The sequence below is a fragment of the Melospiza georgiana genome, chromosome 3 (genome assembly GCF_028018845.1).
Source record: "Melospiza georgiana isolate bMelGeo1 chromosome 3, bMelGeo1.pri, whole genome shotgun sequence".
NCBI classification, from domain to species: domain Eukaryota; kingdom Metazoa; phylum Chordata; class Aves; order Passeriformes; family Passerellidae; genus Melospiza; species Melospiza georgiana.
Genome location: NC_080432.1, coordinates 43,325,362 through 43,338,217, shown reverse-complemented (window position 1 = coordinate 43,338,217; position 12,856 = coordinate 43,325,362). Strand labels below are relative to the sequence as shown.

The following is a 12,856-nucleotide window of genomic DNA, read 5'->3' as shown; positions in this document are numbered from 1 at the left end:
GGATGTTCCTTATAATATTATGTTATCTATAGTTACTCTCACACAATGTTTTCCTTAATGTGGAAGGACTGATTGATTGATCTGTAACCTTTCTTCACTCTTCATATTTTGTGAGGAGAAATTATCAATTTGGAGTAATAAAAGCAGAAAAATAGGCGAGAGTCAATTGTGACACCTTGATAATGGCCGAAAATAAGCCAGGTTACAAAGAAATCATGAGCCAATTTTGTAATCTTTAAAGATCACATTTTTCATTAGATATTTGTCTTTCAACTTGTTATTTGCTTGTTATGAACCTTAATTCATATGTCCAGGAGCAGTATTTTCTCTCATTTTAATCCTGCTTCTTTTTTCTGCAAGTTATAGTAACTTAAATAGTACTTTTGTCAATCTAAAATATTGTATAGATTGTATAAAGTAAATTCTTAGTTTGTAAAAAGAACTGAGTGACTAAGAGAAGGTACTTGACACTTGTAATGCATCTCTAATATATATTGAAAATTGAGTGATTCTGGTTAAATTTGCTGTGTTTCTTATTTTGCCAAGAGAATGCTCTGTACATTTGGATACTAGTTGTGAAAATCATTCTTCTTTCCATTTTTCTGTGGTGATCATATTCTTTTGGACAGCAGTTAGACTTTGAAAGTAATTGTGTTATTTTGCACTCTGGTGTTTTTCTTCAAGCTATATACTGGTTTAGATCAAAAATATTTTCAGATATTTTACATATACTTCTAATAGACTTAATAAAAGTTTGAAACAGTTTAATGATTTTATTTTAGACAATTTTAAGTTAAAACTAAAAGACTTGTATTTTCATTTTGTCTGTATGAAACACAATCAGGCTAACTTTGATGAGCTGTGGAGAAAGTTTATCACGTACTCATCTGGTGAACGGTTGTTTGGATTGCCTGTCACAGAGTATGACATTTTATATAGAGTCAGGTAACTGTGCAAATATCATTGTCATAAGTATGTTAGAAAGTCTTAGGCTTACACCAAAGGCAGAAATATTACAATATGCAAGTTTTCCATTGCCTTGAATAAATACATAAATAAACAAATAAAATGTATGTAGTTCTAATTAATTTGTTAATTCTAATTTGTTAATGTTGAGTTTGTTAATTTTGAAAAAATTATTTATCTATTATTGCAATAGAATGATACCAGATGATTTTACTGTGTAAAAATACTATATATAGGAGCAATATGCCCTGTTCTAGACATAAATATAAATTTTAAAAAATATATATTAAGATATGGTAGAAAGTGAAGAAGAAATGTAAGGAAAGATCATTCTATTGTGATATAAGAAGAATTTAACTGAATTTGAAAGTATTAATTTTTCGAGCAGATGTACAAATGATGATCAAGTTTTTGTTCCCACCATTTCAATAGTTTGATGATGATTCACCCCAGATCTCACTGTTTCTGCCTGTTTTTAGATCAGATTTTTAGTTCACATTCAGAGAGTGCACCTAAGCAATTTGTCAGTTTTTTTCCACCTGCCATGCTCTGCTTTGCACTGCAGAGCCAGCTCAGGGTATATAACCTAGGTTTCTTTTGGACTAATGGGGGTTTTGAGAACTAGGGAAAACCAAAACTTCCTCCAAATATGTTCAGTGTGGATGTTAGGTCCTTAGCACCAACCATCTGCCCTTTTTTGTGGATATTTTTTGATGAAGTATTCTTTTCTACATTAAAAAAAAGACTCTAATTGTCTACCCCTATTTTTTGTATTATTATTTCCTATATCATGTATTTAAATACTGTGAGGTATCCAGAAAGCTGATTGAAATTATTGGCATAATTGCTTCTTTTTTTCCAGGAAGGAGTTAGGCTTGCTTCAGAAATTGTATGGATTATATGATACTGTAATAAGCACTATTGATGGTTACTATGACATACTTTGGACAGAGATAGATATTGAAAAAATCACTAATGAACTTACAGATTATCAAGCCAGGTATGTTTGGCGTATTAATAGTAACAGATGTTAAGTGCATTAAGATTTAGGTGAGTTCAGCAAAGCCATTTATGTATTTATCAAAACCTCCATGAATAAGGTTTGTTGAGAACAATAAGATTATTCAAGAAGGAACGAATTAACACCATACTTGTAGTGAAGCAGCCTTTTACCTGTAGCTTTGATACGTGAAGGGCATAAGATCAGTCAAAGTGCCAGTCTCTGCCAGCTAGACCAGCCAAAAGGTTAGGAGGACTGAAACTTTATTTGTAAAAGCTAAGTTCTTCAACGGGGATGATTAGCCCATTGATTTTAAGTTTTGCATCCAATAATAATAGGCACAAAATTCTTTCACCCTCAGAGAAGGGCAGGCAGGTGTTAAACATCCAGTTTGACATCAAGCGGGGAGCTAACCAACATGAACATACTGACAACCACCCAGCAGTGACGTAGCTCTAGGCCACACACTGCTATGCTGCTGCATACCTCCTGATTACTGTGAATATTAAATCACATCAGTAGGAGGTAGAGAAATAAGTGATAAAGGATGCAAAACCAAGGATTTATTGTTTTTCCTGATAAGGATATATGTTCCCATTTGCAGTAGGGTATTCCTGTGGTAGGTCACCTGCTCGGTTCTTGGTGTGTTGGCTCTTTAAAAGTGTGGTCAAAGAGGTGGATGTTTATTTAACTGTTATCAGGGTTTTTTCCACACTAGAAATATGCAAACCAAAAGTGGAGGAGACAGTCATGTTCATTTCATTTTCATGTCTGTCTCCAAATTGATATGTTAGTAAGTGCCATGTCTGTTAAATTGAAGTAAATATTATATTTGTACAATGATTTAATATGTGAAATTCAACTAATTTAACCAATATTTTTCTTTTATTTTTCTTTTCCAATAAAGAGTTTCTGATGATAAGCAAGAGATAATTATGTTTTAACAGAAATTACAGTATTTTTTATTTCCATTACTTGCAGGGAAAATATCAGTGTTTGAGAATATTAAATACTATGATTTTTAAATAGGGCATTTGCATTAGTTTTTCCTGAACAGGTAGGCTAGTTGACATAGGAAATGTTGACCTTAATACAGTCCACTTCATATCTCCTTATTTAAACTCCTGTTTAAACAATTGTAATTTTGACAAAAGGGAAATTTACTACTGTATCTCTTTAATTGAACCGCAGGTGCCGTAGACTACCTAAAGGCCTCCACCACTGGCAAGCATTTTCTGATCTCAAGAAAAGAATTGAGGATTTTATTGAGTGTTGTTCTTTGCTGGAAATGATGTCTGACAAAGCAATGAAGCAGAGACACTGGGATCGTATTTCTGAAACAACAGGACATACATTTGATGTAGAATCTGAGACCTTTTGCCTTCGAAACATCATGGAAGCACCAATTCTTGAAAATAAAGAAGATCTTGAGGTAGGTACATATGTTTTTACCCTCCTTGCTCCTTTTCTATTGTGAGCAAAAATAATGTTATTGGTTATAGAATGGTTACTCTCTTTAAAAATAATTACTTCATTAAAGTCCTTGACTTTCAACCAGACCACACTGGTTTAAAACAGTCTGTGTTTTGTTTAGAAGTTCTTACCTATGTAAGAAAATGTAGAGGTAGCAGCTGGAATCTTTAGACCCTTATTTGTAGATAATCTACTCACATTCCTCCTGCCATTATTTTTTATGATTTTCTTAGCTCTTTTTAAGCAGGAAAAAAACCTCAATTAAGACCTTAAATGGTCATAGTCACTTAATTTTTTACCTCTGTTGTTGCTTTATAGTTCTGCAGGTAAATCAGAAATTTTAGATGAGGACTTCTTAAGAATATTTAATATTAAAACTTTTTCTAGATTATTAGAAATAATCTTTTGATTATTCTGGATTCTTTTGAACCACACAGCTTCAAAAAAAACCACTCCCTAGAACTTGTGAAAACTCAGTTTCAATTTTTAATATGGTAAATACATATGCAAAAACTTATTATATCTATACTCGATTTATATGGAAGCATTCGAAGCTGACTTGCTTAATTTTTAATTAAGCTGTGATTTGAATAGAATGTTGGACTTGACCTTTCCAACTTAAACTTTCTTTAGATTCTGTGATTCTATAAACTGAAAAGTGGTAAGAGTTCATCTGGTGATGAGTCTAATCACTGCCCCTCCTCAGCCTTGCAAAAATCACAATAAAAAATCTTTTTTAAAAAGAAATAACAACATGTAAAGACACAGAAAATACATATCCATCCATTTCCAAAAGTGATTTTTTTCAGGTGTCCATACAAGTAATTTTAGTGAGTAACATTATTAGTGTGATATCTGCTTTTTTAAAAATTCTATGACTGGAGGTACAGTATTAGGAAATTCATTTCACAAGACTGGAGGGTCTAAAAAGAGGTCCTTTCTTGCAGGATATATGCATATCTGCTATGAAGGAAAAGGATATAGAAGCCAAACTGTTACAAGTAGCTGAAACCTGGGCTGCGCAGAATCTGAGCTTTGCACCGTTCAAAGCAAGAGGAGAGTTGCTGCTGAAGGGGATTGAATCAGCAGAAATTATGATAATGATGGAGGACAGTTTAATGATTCTGGATTCTCTAATGTCCAATAGGTACTTGCCATTGTTCATGTATGGCATTTTCAGAAATACTCTGTGAGAGCAACAATACTATTATTGAGCTTAATTAGCGGTAAATTTGAATTAAATCATTGTTTAAATAAAACAAACTATTAAAAGGCCTAATAAAAAACCTCCTTATGTGTAAGATTTCAATGCATATTCAATTATGACAACTTTAATCTCAATATACTTGAATATAATCAAGCTGCTAAAATCTTTCCAAAATGTTGTTCTTGTTCTAAGTGAAACAAGAGTTAGTTTGTTCTGGGTTTGTGGTTTTTTCACCACTGTAAGTATTTATTCGAAAATAGCTTTATTTACAATTAAATAGTTTATGTTCCTCTCCACTTTTAGATACAATACAGCATTTAAAAAGCAAATTCAGAGCTGGGTTTCTAAACTAAGCAGCTCTTCACACATAATTGAAGAATGGCTGATTGTGCAGAACCTCTGGATTTATCTTGAAGCTGTTTTTGTAGCAGGAGATATTGCAAAAGAGTTACCCCAGGTAAACTTTACAATGCTTGCCTAATATTGTTTACTGAAAGCTTTCTTTGCAATAATTTTCAACAGATTATGCTTTGGTTTTTCTATATATAGGAAGCAAAGCGTTTTCAGAATATTGACAAATCATGGGTAAAAATAATGCAACGAGCTCATGAAAATTCAAATGTAGTTGCCTGCTGTGTTGGAGATGATACTATGGAGCAACTTCTCCCTTATTTACATGAACAGTTGGAAGTATGTCAGAAATCACTTACAGGGTATGAATTGTTTGATTTTTACTGCTTTACTACATTGTAAATAATTTGTATGAAGAATTAAATGTATTTCAGTCTTACTTACACCCCTATATAAAAAATTACAACCTGAAATGGTTTAATAAAAATCTTGTTCAATTTTAAAGATATTTAGAGAAGAAAAGACTGCTGTTTCCAAGATTCTTTTTCATTTCTGATCCTGCACTTGTTGAAATTCTTGGACAAGCAAGTGATTCTCATACAATCCAGGTAGGACCTTAATGATTTTTTTCTACTTATAAAAAGAATTAATATAAAGGGAGGCATTTAATAAAATGGGATGCAAACATTTTCTTTTTATAAAGTTTACTTGAAAAAAAATTTGGTATCTTGCTCTCAACTATTTTAAAAAATGTGAAATGGATACCTGTAATTCAAAACAATCTTCAGAATTCAGACCACTAGAACATGGTTTGATCAAGTGATTTGCTGGGGGTTTCTTTCCCAACTGAACTAATAAAAGGGCCCTGTGAGGCTTTCCTGCTTTGCATATTGCAAAATTCTTCCAGCTAGTCTGGATTGTTACTGAAGGTCCATTGAGATAAGCCAGTGTATCTCTAGATCATCTCTGCAAACTGTAAAAATACAGTAGACAGAGATAAAATTCTACACAACCATTTCTGTAATTGCTGCCTAGGGAGGGCCAGAAATTCTTCTGTAAGTTCAGATGAATTTCGCAGGATAACCTTATTTGAGGGGGAGTTTTCTGTTTGCTAATGCTAAATATTTACATTGAATAACTCCTGAATTATCCTTACAGCCACATCTGACTTCCATATCTGACAACATAAATGAAGTAGAGTTTCACCCAAAGGATTACGATCGCATACTGGCAGTCATTTCAAGAGAAGGAGAAAAAATTTCAGTAATTATCTGATTTTTTTTTCTAGAAACATTAATAGATAAATAATTTTATTAATGAACATATAAGATGTATTAAGGTGAATTATGGTTAATTACAAATAAATATTTCAAGATTTTTGTTGACAAGACTAGAATATGTCTTCATGAAATAAATTGCTTTGATACAAAGTAAAATCTGTAGCTGTCATGAAGAGGAATTTAGTAACTATCTAGTAACTCACATTCTTGAACAGGATGTTGGTAAATATGTTCCATTTTATACATTTGCTTTCATTATTTTTCAGCTGGACACTCCAGTGCTTGCAAAAGGACCAGTAGAAATTTGGTTGAAGGCTTTATTGCAAATGCAACAGAGGTCGTTGCATGGCATAATTAGGGCAGCATTTTACCAAATTAGTGACCCAGGATATCAGTTGTTGAATTTTCTTAATCAATTCCCAGCACAGGTAAGAATACGAGGTGTGTACATGTGTCTGCAGTCTGGGGTGTGTCTGGGGGCATGTGGAAGGCAAAGAGCACGTGGGATTGCCTGTATGAGCAAGTTTTCATAGAGGAAACAAGGGGAAGGATCTGGACAGGAGAAGGTAATTCTAAATCACTTTGATTTTCATACTCAGTATATAGCATCATATTTTTCTTGCCATCTGCTTTAAATTTAGTTTTTTCAGTTCTCTTGGTGAATATAAAGTAGTGCTTATATTTTCTGTAATGGATTTTTTATCCCTTTCAGCTGCAAATAAAATTGCATGTGCAGATTGATTTCTCTCATAATTTAAGATTGTAAGAGCTATGATTATGATTATTTATCTCATTATTTATAAGATTTATCTCATAGTTCATATATTTGTCACTATGATAATGCAGTCATAGTACAAGTCTATGTTGAAAGATCCTAGAAAATCCTCCATCTTACTGATAATTAATAAATTTCAGCTAAAATTATTGAACTGTTTCCCATTCTGTATGAATTCTGAATCTCTAATTTGCTGACTGGTACAGTACTGGGTGTAATTTTTAATAAAAAAATCCTATGGATATTAAAACTAGCTATCACGTTGCTATTTTCAAAAAAATCAATGCATTTAAATACTTAATAGAATTATCTCCTAAAACTCTATTTATTATGTAATTGGGTATTGTCTCATCAGTGTTTATTTGAAAGTTTTTCCTACCTTAAACAAATAAGGACTGTCTTGTTTCATGTCAGACATTTTCATGTGGCTTTACTACTGTCTGCGAAGATCTTTTCTCACACCTTGCTAAGTTCTTACGTTCAAAAAATTGTTTGTGTTGGAAGGGTTTGGCCAAGGAGTTTTTACAAAGAAAAGCTGTGCTACAGAAGAGAGGAGTTGGGCAAAATACTGACAAATTAAATGTTTTCTTCAAAAACTGTCTTTTTCCTGGCTCAGAAACTGCTGTTTTAGATAGCATGAAATAGTCACATCCTAATATAATGTTATTTATGTTTTGTTTTCCTTTGACTAATTGGTGGTTCTAAAATTAATCTTTTTTAGTCTCTACCTATGATAGCTCACCATTTAGAATCATGAGGCTATCTTCCAATACACAAACTTGTAACCATGAACTAACTACAGTTGTAGGGAGCCAGAAAAGTAGAAAGAGATGTTTAGCAAAACTTTTAGGGCTTGGTGTTTTGTGAATATAAAAATGTGTGTAATAAAAGAATGCAGAGATTGTAATTTTTTGTTGTGGGTGTTGTAAATCAAAACCAATCTGAAACAGTAATTTGTGTACAACATCCTATAACTCTTTAGATTTATTTAGAAGTAAAATAACTTGTAGTTTAATGTGCTCTAGGCTTTACTCTGGGCATGACAGAATGTTAGAAGGCAAGCCATCCCATGTTCAGTGAAAATTCACAGCAATTTAATGTTCTTTAATTAGTTACAAATTGGCAATGGAAAATTGTCAGAAGGTCTTCTCCCCCCAGAGCCAGTTTGGGTACGTATTCCTGGAGTCCTCTAAAGGATTAGAAGGGAAAGTGACACTAGTCCTTAGTTTGAGAGTATCTCACTATGTGACAAATTTCTGTAAAATTTTTAAATCTTTCTCAGCAGGTTGTGCAGCAGAGCCCATTAATTAAGCCAAGTGTCCTGGTGGGTTAGAGTCATGCTGGATGTAGTGATATTTTGGAACTGTCTACACCATAATTCATCGTTCCTATTATAACTAAGCCTTCTGTCATGCAGCTAGACTTCAACAAGTGATTAGTTTGTATATTTTTCATGTATTACATTTTTAGGTTGGATTACTGGGAGTTCAAATATTGTGGACACGTGATGGAGAAGAAGCTCTACGCAATGCTAAGGATGACAAAAAAATTATGGACGTAACCAATGCTAGATTTCTGGATATTCTGAATACATTGATTGGCCAGACCACACTGGATCTTTCCAAGTTTGAGAGAGTGAAATTTGAAACACTTATTACCATCCACGTGCATCAGCGTGATATTTTTGATGACTTGGTATAGATTTTGATTTCTGACAACTAAATGCATTTTCTATCATAATACTCTTTCTTATATGTGGTAGCTATAGTTACATGTGTATACATATGTAAAAGATGTCCCTAATCTCATCACAGTAAAAATAATTTTGCTTAAAATAGAATAAAATTAGTTCTGTCAGCTAAATATTTTTGCCAAATGTTTACACTTTTCCTAGAACATTTAAATTTTCCATGTCTTCCTATAGAGTTTTTTTTGGTAGACAAAACAAAGTATTTCCTTTCTTTGAAAAGAAGTTGTACTACTCTTAATTGCATAACTTAAGAAGTTGAGACTGCTGAGGGTGTTGTAACTGCTACATAATTTCCTCATGACTTTACAGAATCTCAGTTGGCACATGGCTGCACCTTCCTAAAGAGACTACATAGAACTCAAACAAACAAAAGGCCCCCTAAAATAGTTGCAATCCTACACTTGAACTTTTGAGACTGTGCTAAATTGTTACTGTTCCTTCATTCTTTGAGGAATGGCATCCTTCAGCACTGTCCCTCACATATTTCCAGAGGCTGTTAAGATTATGCAGCATTTGCTTCTCTGCCTCAGTCACATCCTTCCCTCATCACACCCTTAGTTGCAATGTGTTTGGAGGATTTAGCAGTGTGCTCTTTGCATTTCTCACTTGGAAAGTGACTGCCCTACTAAAGCAGTTTCGGATTTATTTGATAACACAGATGTTGGGACGATTTGGTTAAGTGGTCAGGAGGTTGTTAAATATCAGTTTAGCATACATCTGAACATGTTATATCATGTTTATTATATATAAATTTACTTACACAGGAACTTTAATCTGAGTAATCACTCATTACTAACATAAAAATAAGCACTTTATGACAGTTGGTAAAGTCAGTAAGTATAAGAGCTCGGTTATAACACATACTTTTACTTTCTTTTAAGGTAAAAATGAACATCAGATCACCAACTGATTTTGAGTGGTTAAAGCAGTCAAGATTCTACTATAAAGAGGATTATGATCAAGTCATCGTAGGAATCACAGATGTTGATTTTGTTTACCAAAATGAATTTCTGGGTTGCACTGATCGTCTGGTTATAACACCTCTTACAGACAGGTTAGAAAAGCAACTATAGATAAGGAATACTTTTAATATCTATGGTGTTTATTTAATATTTATCTCTAAAGAGATACAATGTGAGTTAAGTCCTGTGTGGGCTGAAAGCATTCTCATACATATGCTTAATATACACTTTTAGAAAAGGTAAAATAGAGTCTCACTACTCTGTACACTTACTAATTCCTTTATCATTGCCTTTATCACAGTTTAAAAAGAACATTTAATAACAGAAATTCATTGTTTTAAGGTTATATAGTAGCATATAGTTTAGCAGTATACTGAAGAGAAGGTTAAGTCAAATATTTCAAATTTTGTAATAAGCGATTCTGTAAAGATTCTCTGGCTTCTTTGAAAATCTAAGAAAAAGCTGTGTGCACTCACCTTACTTCTTCTGTAGCCAAGCAAGTAAATGGTCATTTTGTTTCAAATGTGGCTTAACAAAGAACTGTATTTCCTTTTTCCTTTTGGGAATGTCTTTGCTTCCTTCCTTGTCCAAATTATTTTTCCTTTTGATCCTTTCTTGAGATATCACTTTAAACCAAATAAGAAAATAGAAGACCAAGAGATATTTCACTTGCAAAAAGATCCCCTCAAGAAATAAAAACAACTTCCAACCTACAATAATTTACTTTGATATCTGTGTGGTATATGTGCTTCTATGACTTTTTAAATACCTTTATTCTTCAGAAGAGGTAGAGCTGCTATCGCGACAATATAGAAAGCTCAGTAGGTTTCTGCAGTGAACTGTATTGCCCTCAGCAACTGAGCATTTTTTATGTAAAATTGTTAAAGTCTACCCTAAAATTGGTTGAAGCAGGATGGCAGAGAGAAACCCTTCCTGACACTTCAGAGGTCCTTATTGTATAGAAAGCAAGAAAGTTCCTGAAATGCAAGTGCAAGTGCAAGTGCAAGTGCAAGGGCATAATAAATTACAGTGATTCAAACTAAAATGAGCAACCAGTTAGTTATAAAATTCTGTTCAATACGGATTAAAACCAGAAATACTTCATTTAGAATGTGTTCAAACTATGTTGATTTGATAGTGAAGATACCCCATTGTTCAATTCCTTTAGCATTACTCATTCACATATAAGTAAAAATGTAATCTAGACTTTTTTAAACTTTAAAAACAAAAAGGAGTAAAGCTTAGGGTTCTTTTCTATTTCTTCTACAAATAGAATTGTAACTATATCTTACACATAGTGTGGGAAGGGGCCACACATATATCCTTATTCTTTCACACTTAAGGATTTAGTCAAAGGTAGCATAATTAAATGTATATGGGTTAGTATGCTGCAAAATATGATGGCATAACAGAATGCAACAGCAGAATGTGCTCTTTATAGCTGCCAGAAAAGTTAATGAGAAATATCTTTATGGGATGCGCGTTGCTTTTTTAGCTTGTTAAAACCAGGGTTTGTTTCTTTTCTTATTTGTTTGATTTGTTGGGTTCTTTTATTTTATAAGTACTGTTTAAATGTTGTATTTTGTACCTTTTACCTTTCTGAACTTCTTGCATGGAAATCCATAGGATTGCTTTATAAAGAAGTAGCATTTCAACATAGGGGCGGTAAAATCTATTGCATAACTTGATCTTTATTTTATATGTATGCATTTATGTCTTGAATATAATTTAATAGATTAACATCAATTTGTATTTGTAGGTGCTATATAACTTTAGCACAAGCTTTGGGAATGAACATGGGAGGAGCTCCAGCAGGACCAGCTGGAACTGGTAAAACAGAAACAACGAAAGACATGGGAAAGGCTCTGGGGAAATACGTAGTAGTCTTTAACTGCTCTGATCAAATGGACTTCAGAGGTTTGGGCAGGATTTTCAAAGGTAAGATTTCTTCCTGTAGGATAGAAGAGACTTCCACAGGTCATTAGCAGGTGCAGGTAGAGCAGGGTGCTCACTCAGTTCCTGACTGTGCTGGGTTTTGGCTGTCCCAGGCATGGACGTTCTGCAACGCCTCTGCTTAAGTGTTTTGATCGTTCTCATCACACTTTTTGTACTTCCTCTACCTTGGAATCTTCCACATTGAAACACGTATCCATTGTCTTCTCTTCTTCCTCTGCCCCTCTGAAACAAGCCCGACTCCACCTTCTCAGTGCCTCTTATTATGTAGCTGTCAACAGCAATAGGCTTTCTCTTCAGGCTCAACAAATGCTGTTCTCTCAACCTCTCCCACTGTGTCCTGTCCTCCCTCCAGCCCCTGACACGATCACAGCACCCTGGGTGCCCTCATGTGAATGCATCCATGTCTCTGCCCTACTGGGAAACCCCAAAGTAAGTGAGCATGGCTCTCCGGCTGTTCCCTCCCGAGTGCTGAGCAGAGGTGAACACTGGTATGCCTCACCCTGCAGGCTAGGCTCTTGCCCAGTATGCAGCTGGCTTCCCTTGCTACAAGGGCATAGATCTGATTCACGCCTAATTAGTTGTTAAATGGACCAGCAGCTCGTTTTCTGCAGTTTCAAACTGCTTTGCAATGCAGTCAGCACAGAGCTTGTACTGCTGCACGGGGTTATTCTGGTCTAAGGGACTTGAACTTCACGGGATTTCTGTCAGCTCATTTTTCAGAGTAATGGTATTGTATGTATTGGGAAGCAAGGGGCATAAAAGTGGCTAAAGCTGTGGGTTTATAAACATATTGCCCATTTGAAAGTCATTAAAATTTTAGCAAATCTTTGAGTGACAAAATCCATGACAGAATGTCTTTAAAGTGATTTAGTCTTAACTGTGCAACACAAATAAACCCTGAATGACTGGCATAAATGATTCATAATTAAATAACAAGCTTTTAGCATGCATGAAAGAAAAACATGGCTTGCTGGTACTTTAATATCATTTGGGAAAAAATGCCGTTAGAAACTTTCTTATAAAACATTGTGAAAGGAAAAACAATTCTCTTGGGTGCCACTACATACATGTTACTTTTCCAAACAGAAATTAGGCAACTGTGAAAATAATCCCATACAAAAAGTACTCTTCTTATT

General features: G+C 34.0%; 1 protein-coding gene across 1 annotated transcript in view; it reads left to right on the top strand.

Annotated features, from left to right (window-relative positions):
- The window catches only part of DNAH8 (dynein axonemal heavy chain 8), a 114,859-nt gene that overhangs the window by 41,771 nt on the left and 60,232 nt on the right, over nucleotides 1-12,856 (top strand). The window contains exons 32-43 of the mRNA XM_058020273.1: nucleotides 845-945; nucleotides 1,829-1,966; nucleotides 3,158-3,398; nucleotides 4,387-4,586; nucleotides 4,950-5,103; nucleotides 5,196-5,359; nucleotides 5,503-5,605; nucleotides 6,156-6,260; nucleotides 6,544-6,705; nucleotides 8,523-8,747; nucleotides 9,684-9,856; nucleotides 11,524-11,702. Coding sequence (XP_057876256.1) covers nucleotides 845-945; nucleotides 1,829-1,966; nucleotides 3,158-3,398; nucleotides 4,387-4,586; nucleotides 4,950-5,103; nucleotides 5,196-5,359; nucleotides 5,503-5,605; nucleotides 6,156-6,260; nucleotides 6,544-6,705; nucleotides 8,523-8,747; nucleotides 9,684-9,856; nucleotides 11,524-11,702 — 1,945 coding nt within the window. The remainder of the gene's footprint in view (nucleotides 1-844; nucleotides 946-1,828; nucleotides 1,967-3,157; nucleotides 3,399-4,386; nucleotides 4,587-4,949; nucleotides 5,104-5,195; nucleotides 5,360-5,502; nucleotides 5,606-6,155; nucleotides 6,261-6,543; nucleotides 6,706-8,522; nucleotides 8,748-9,683; nucleotides 9,857-11,523; nucleotides 11,703-12,856) is intronic.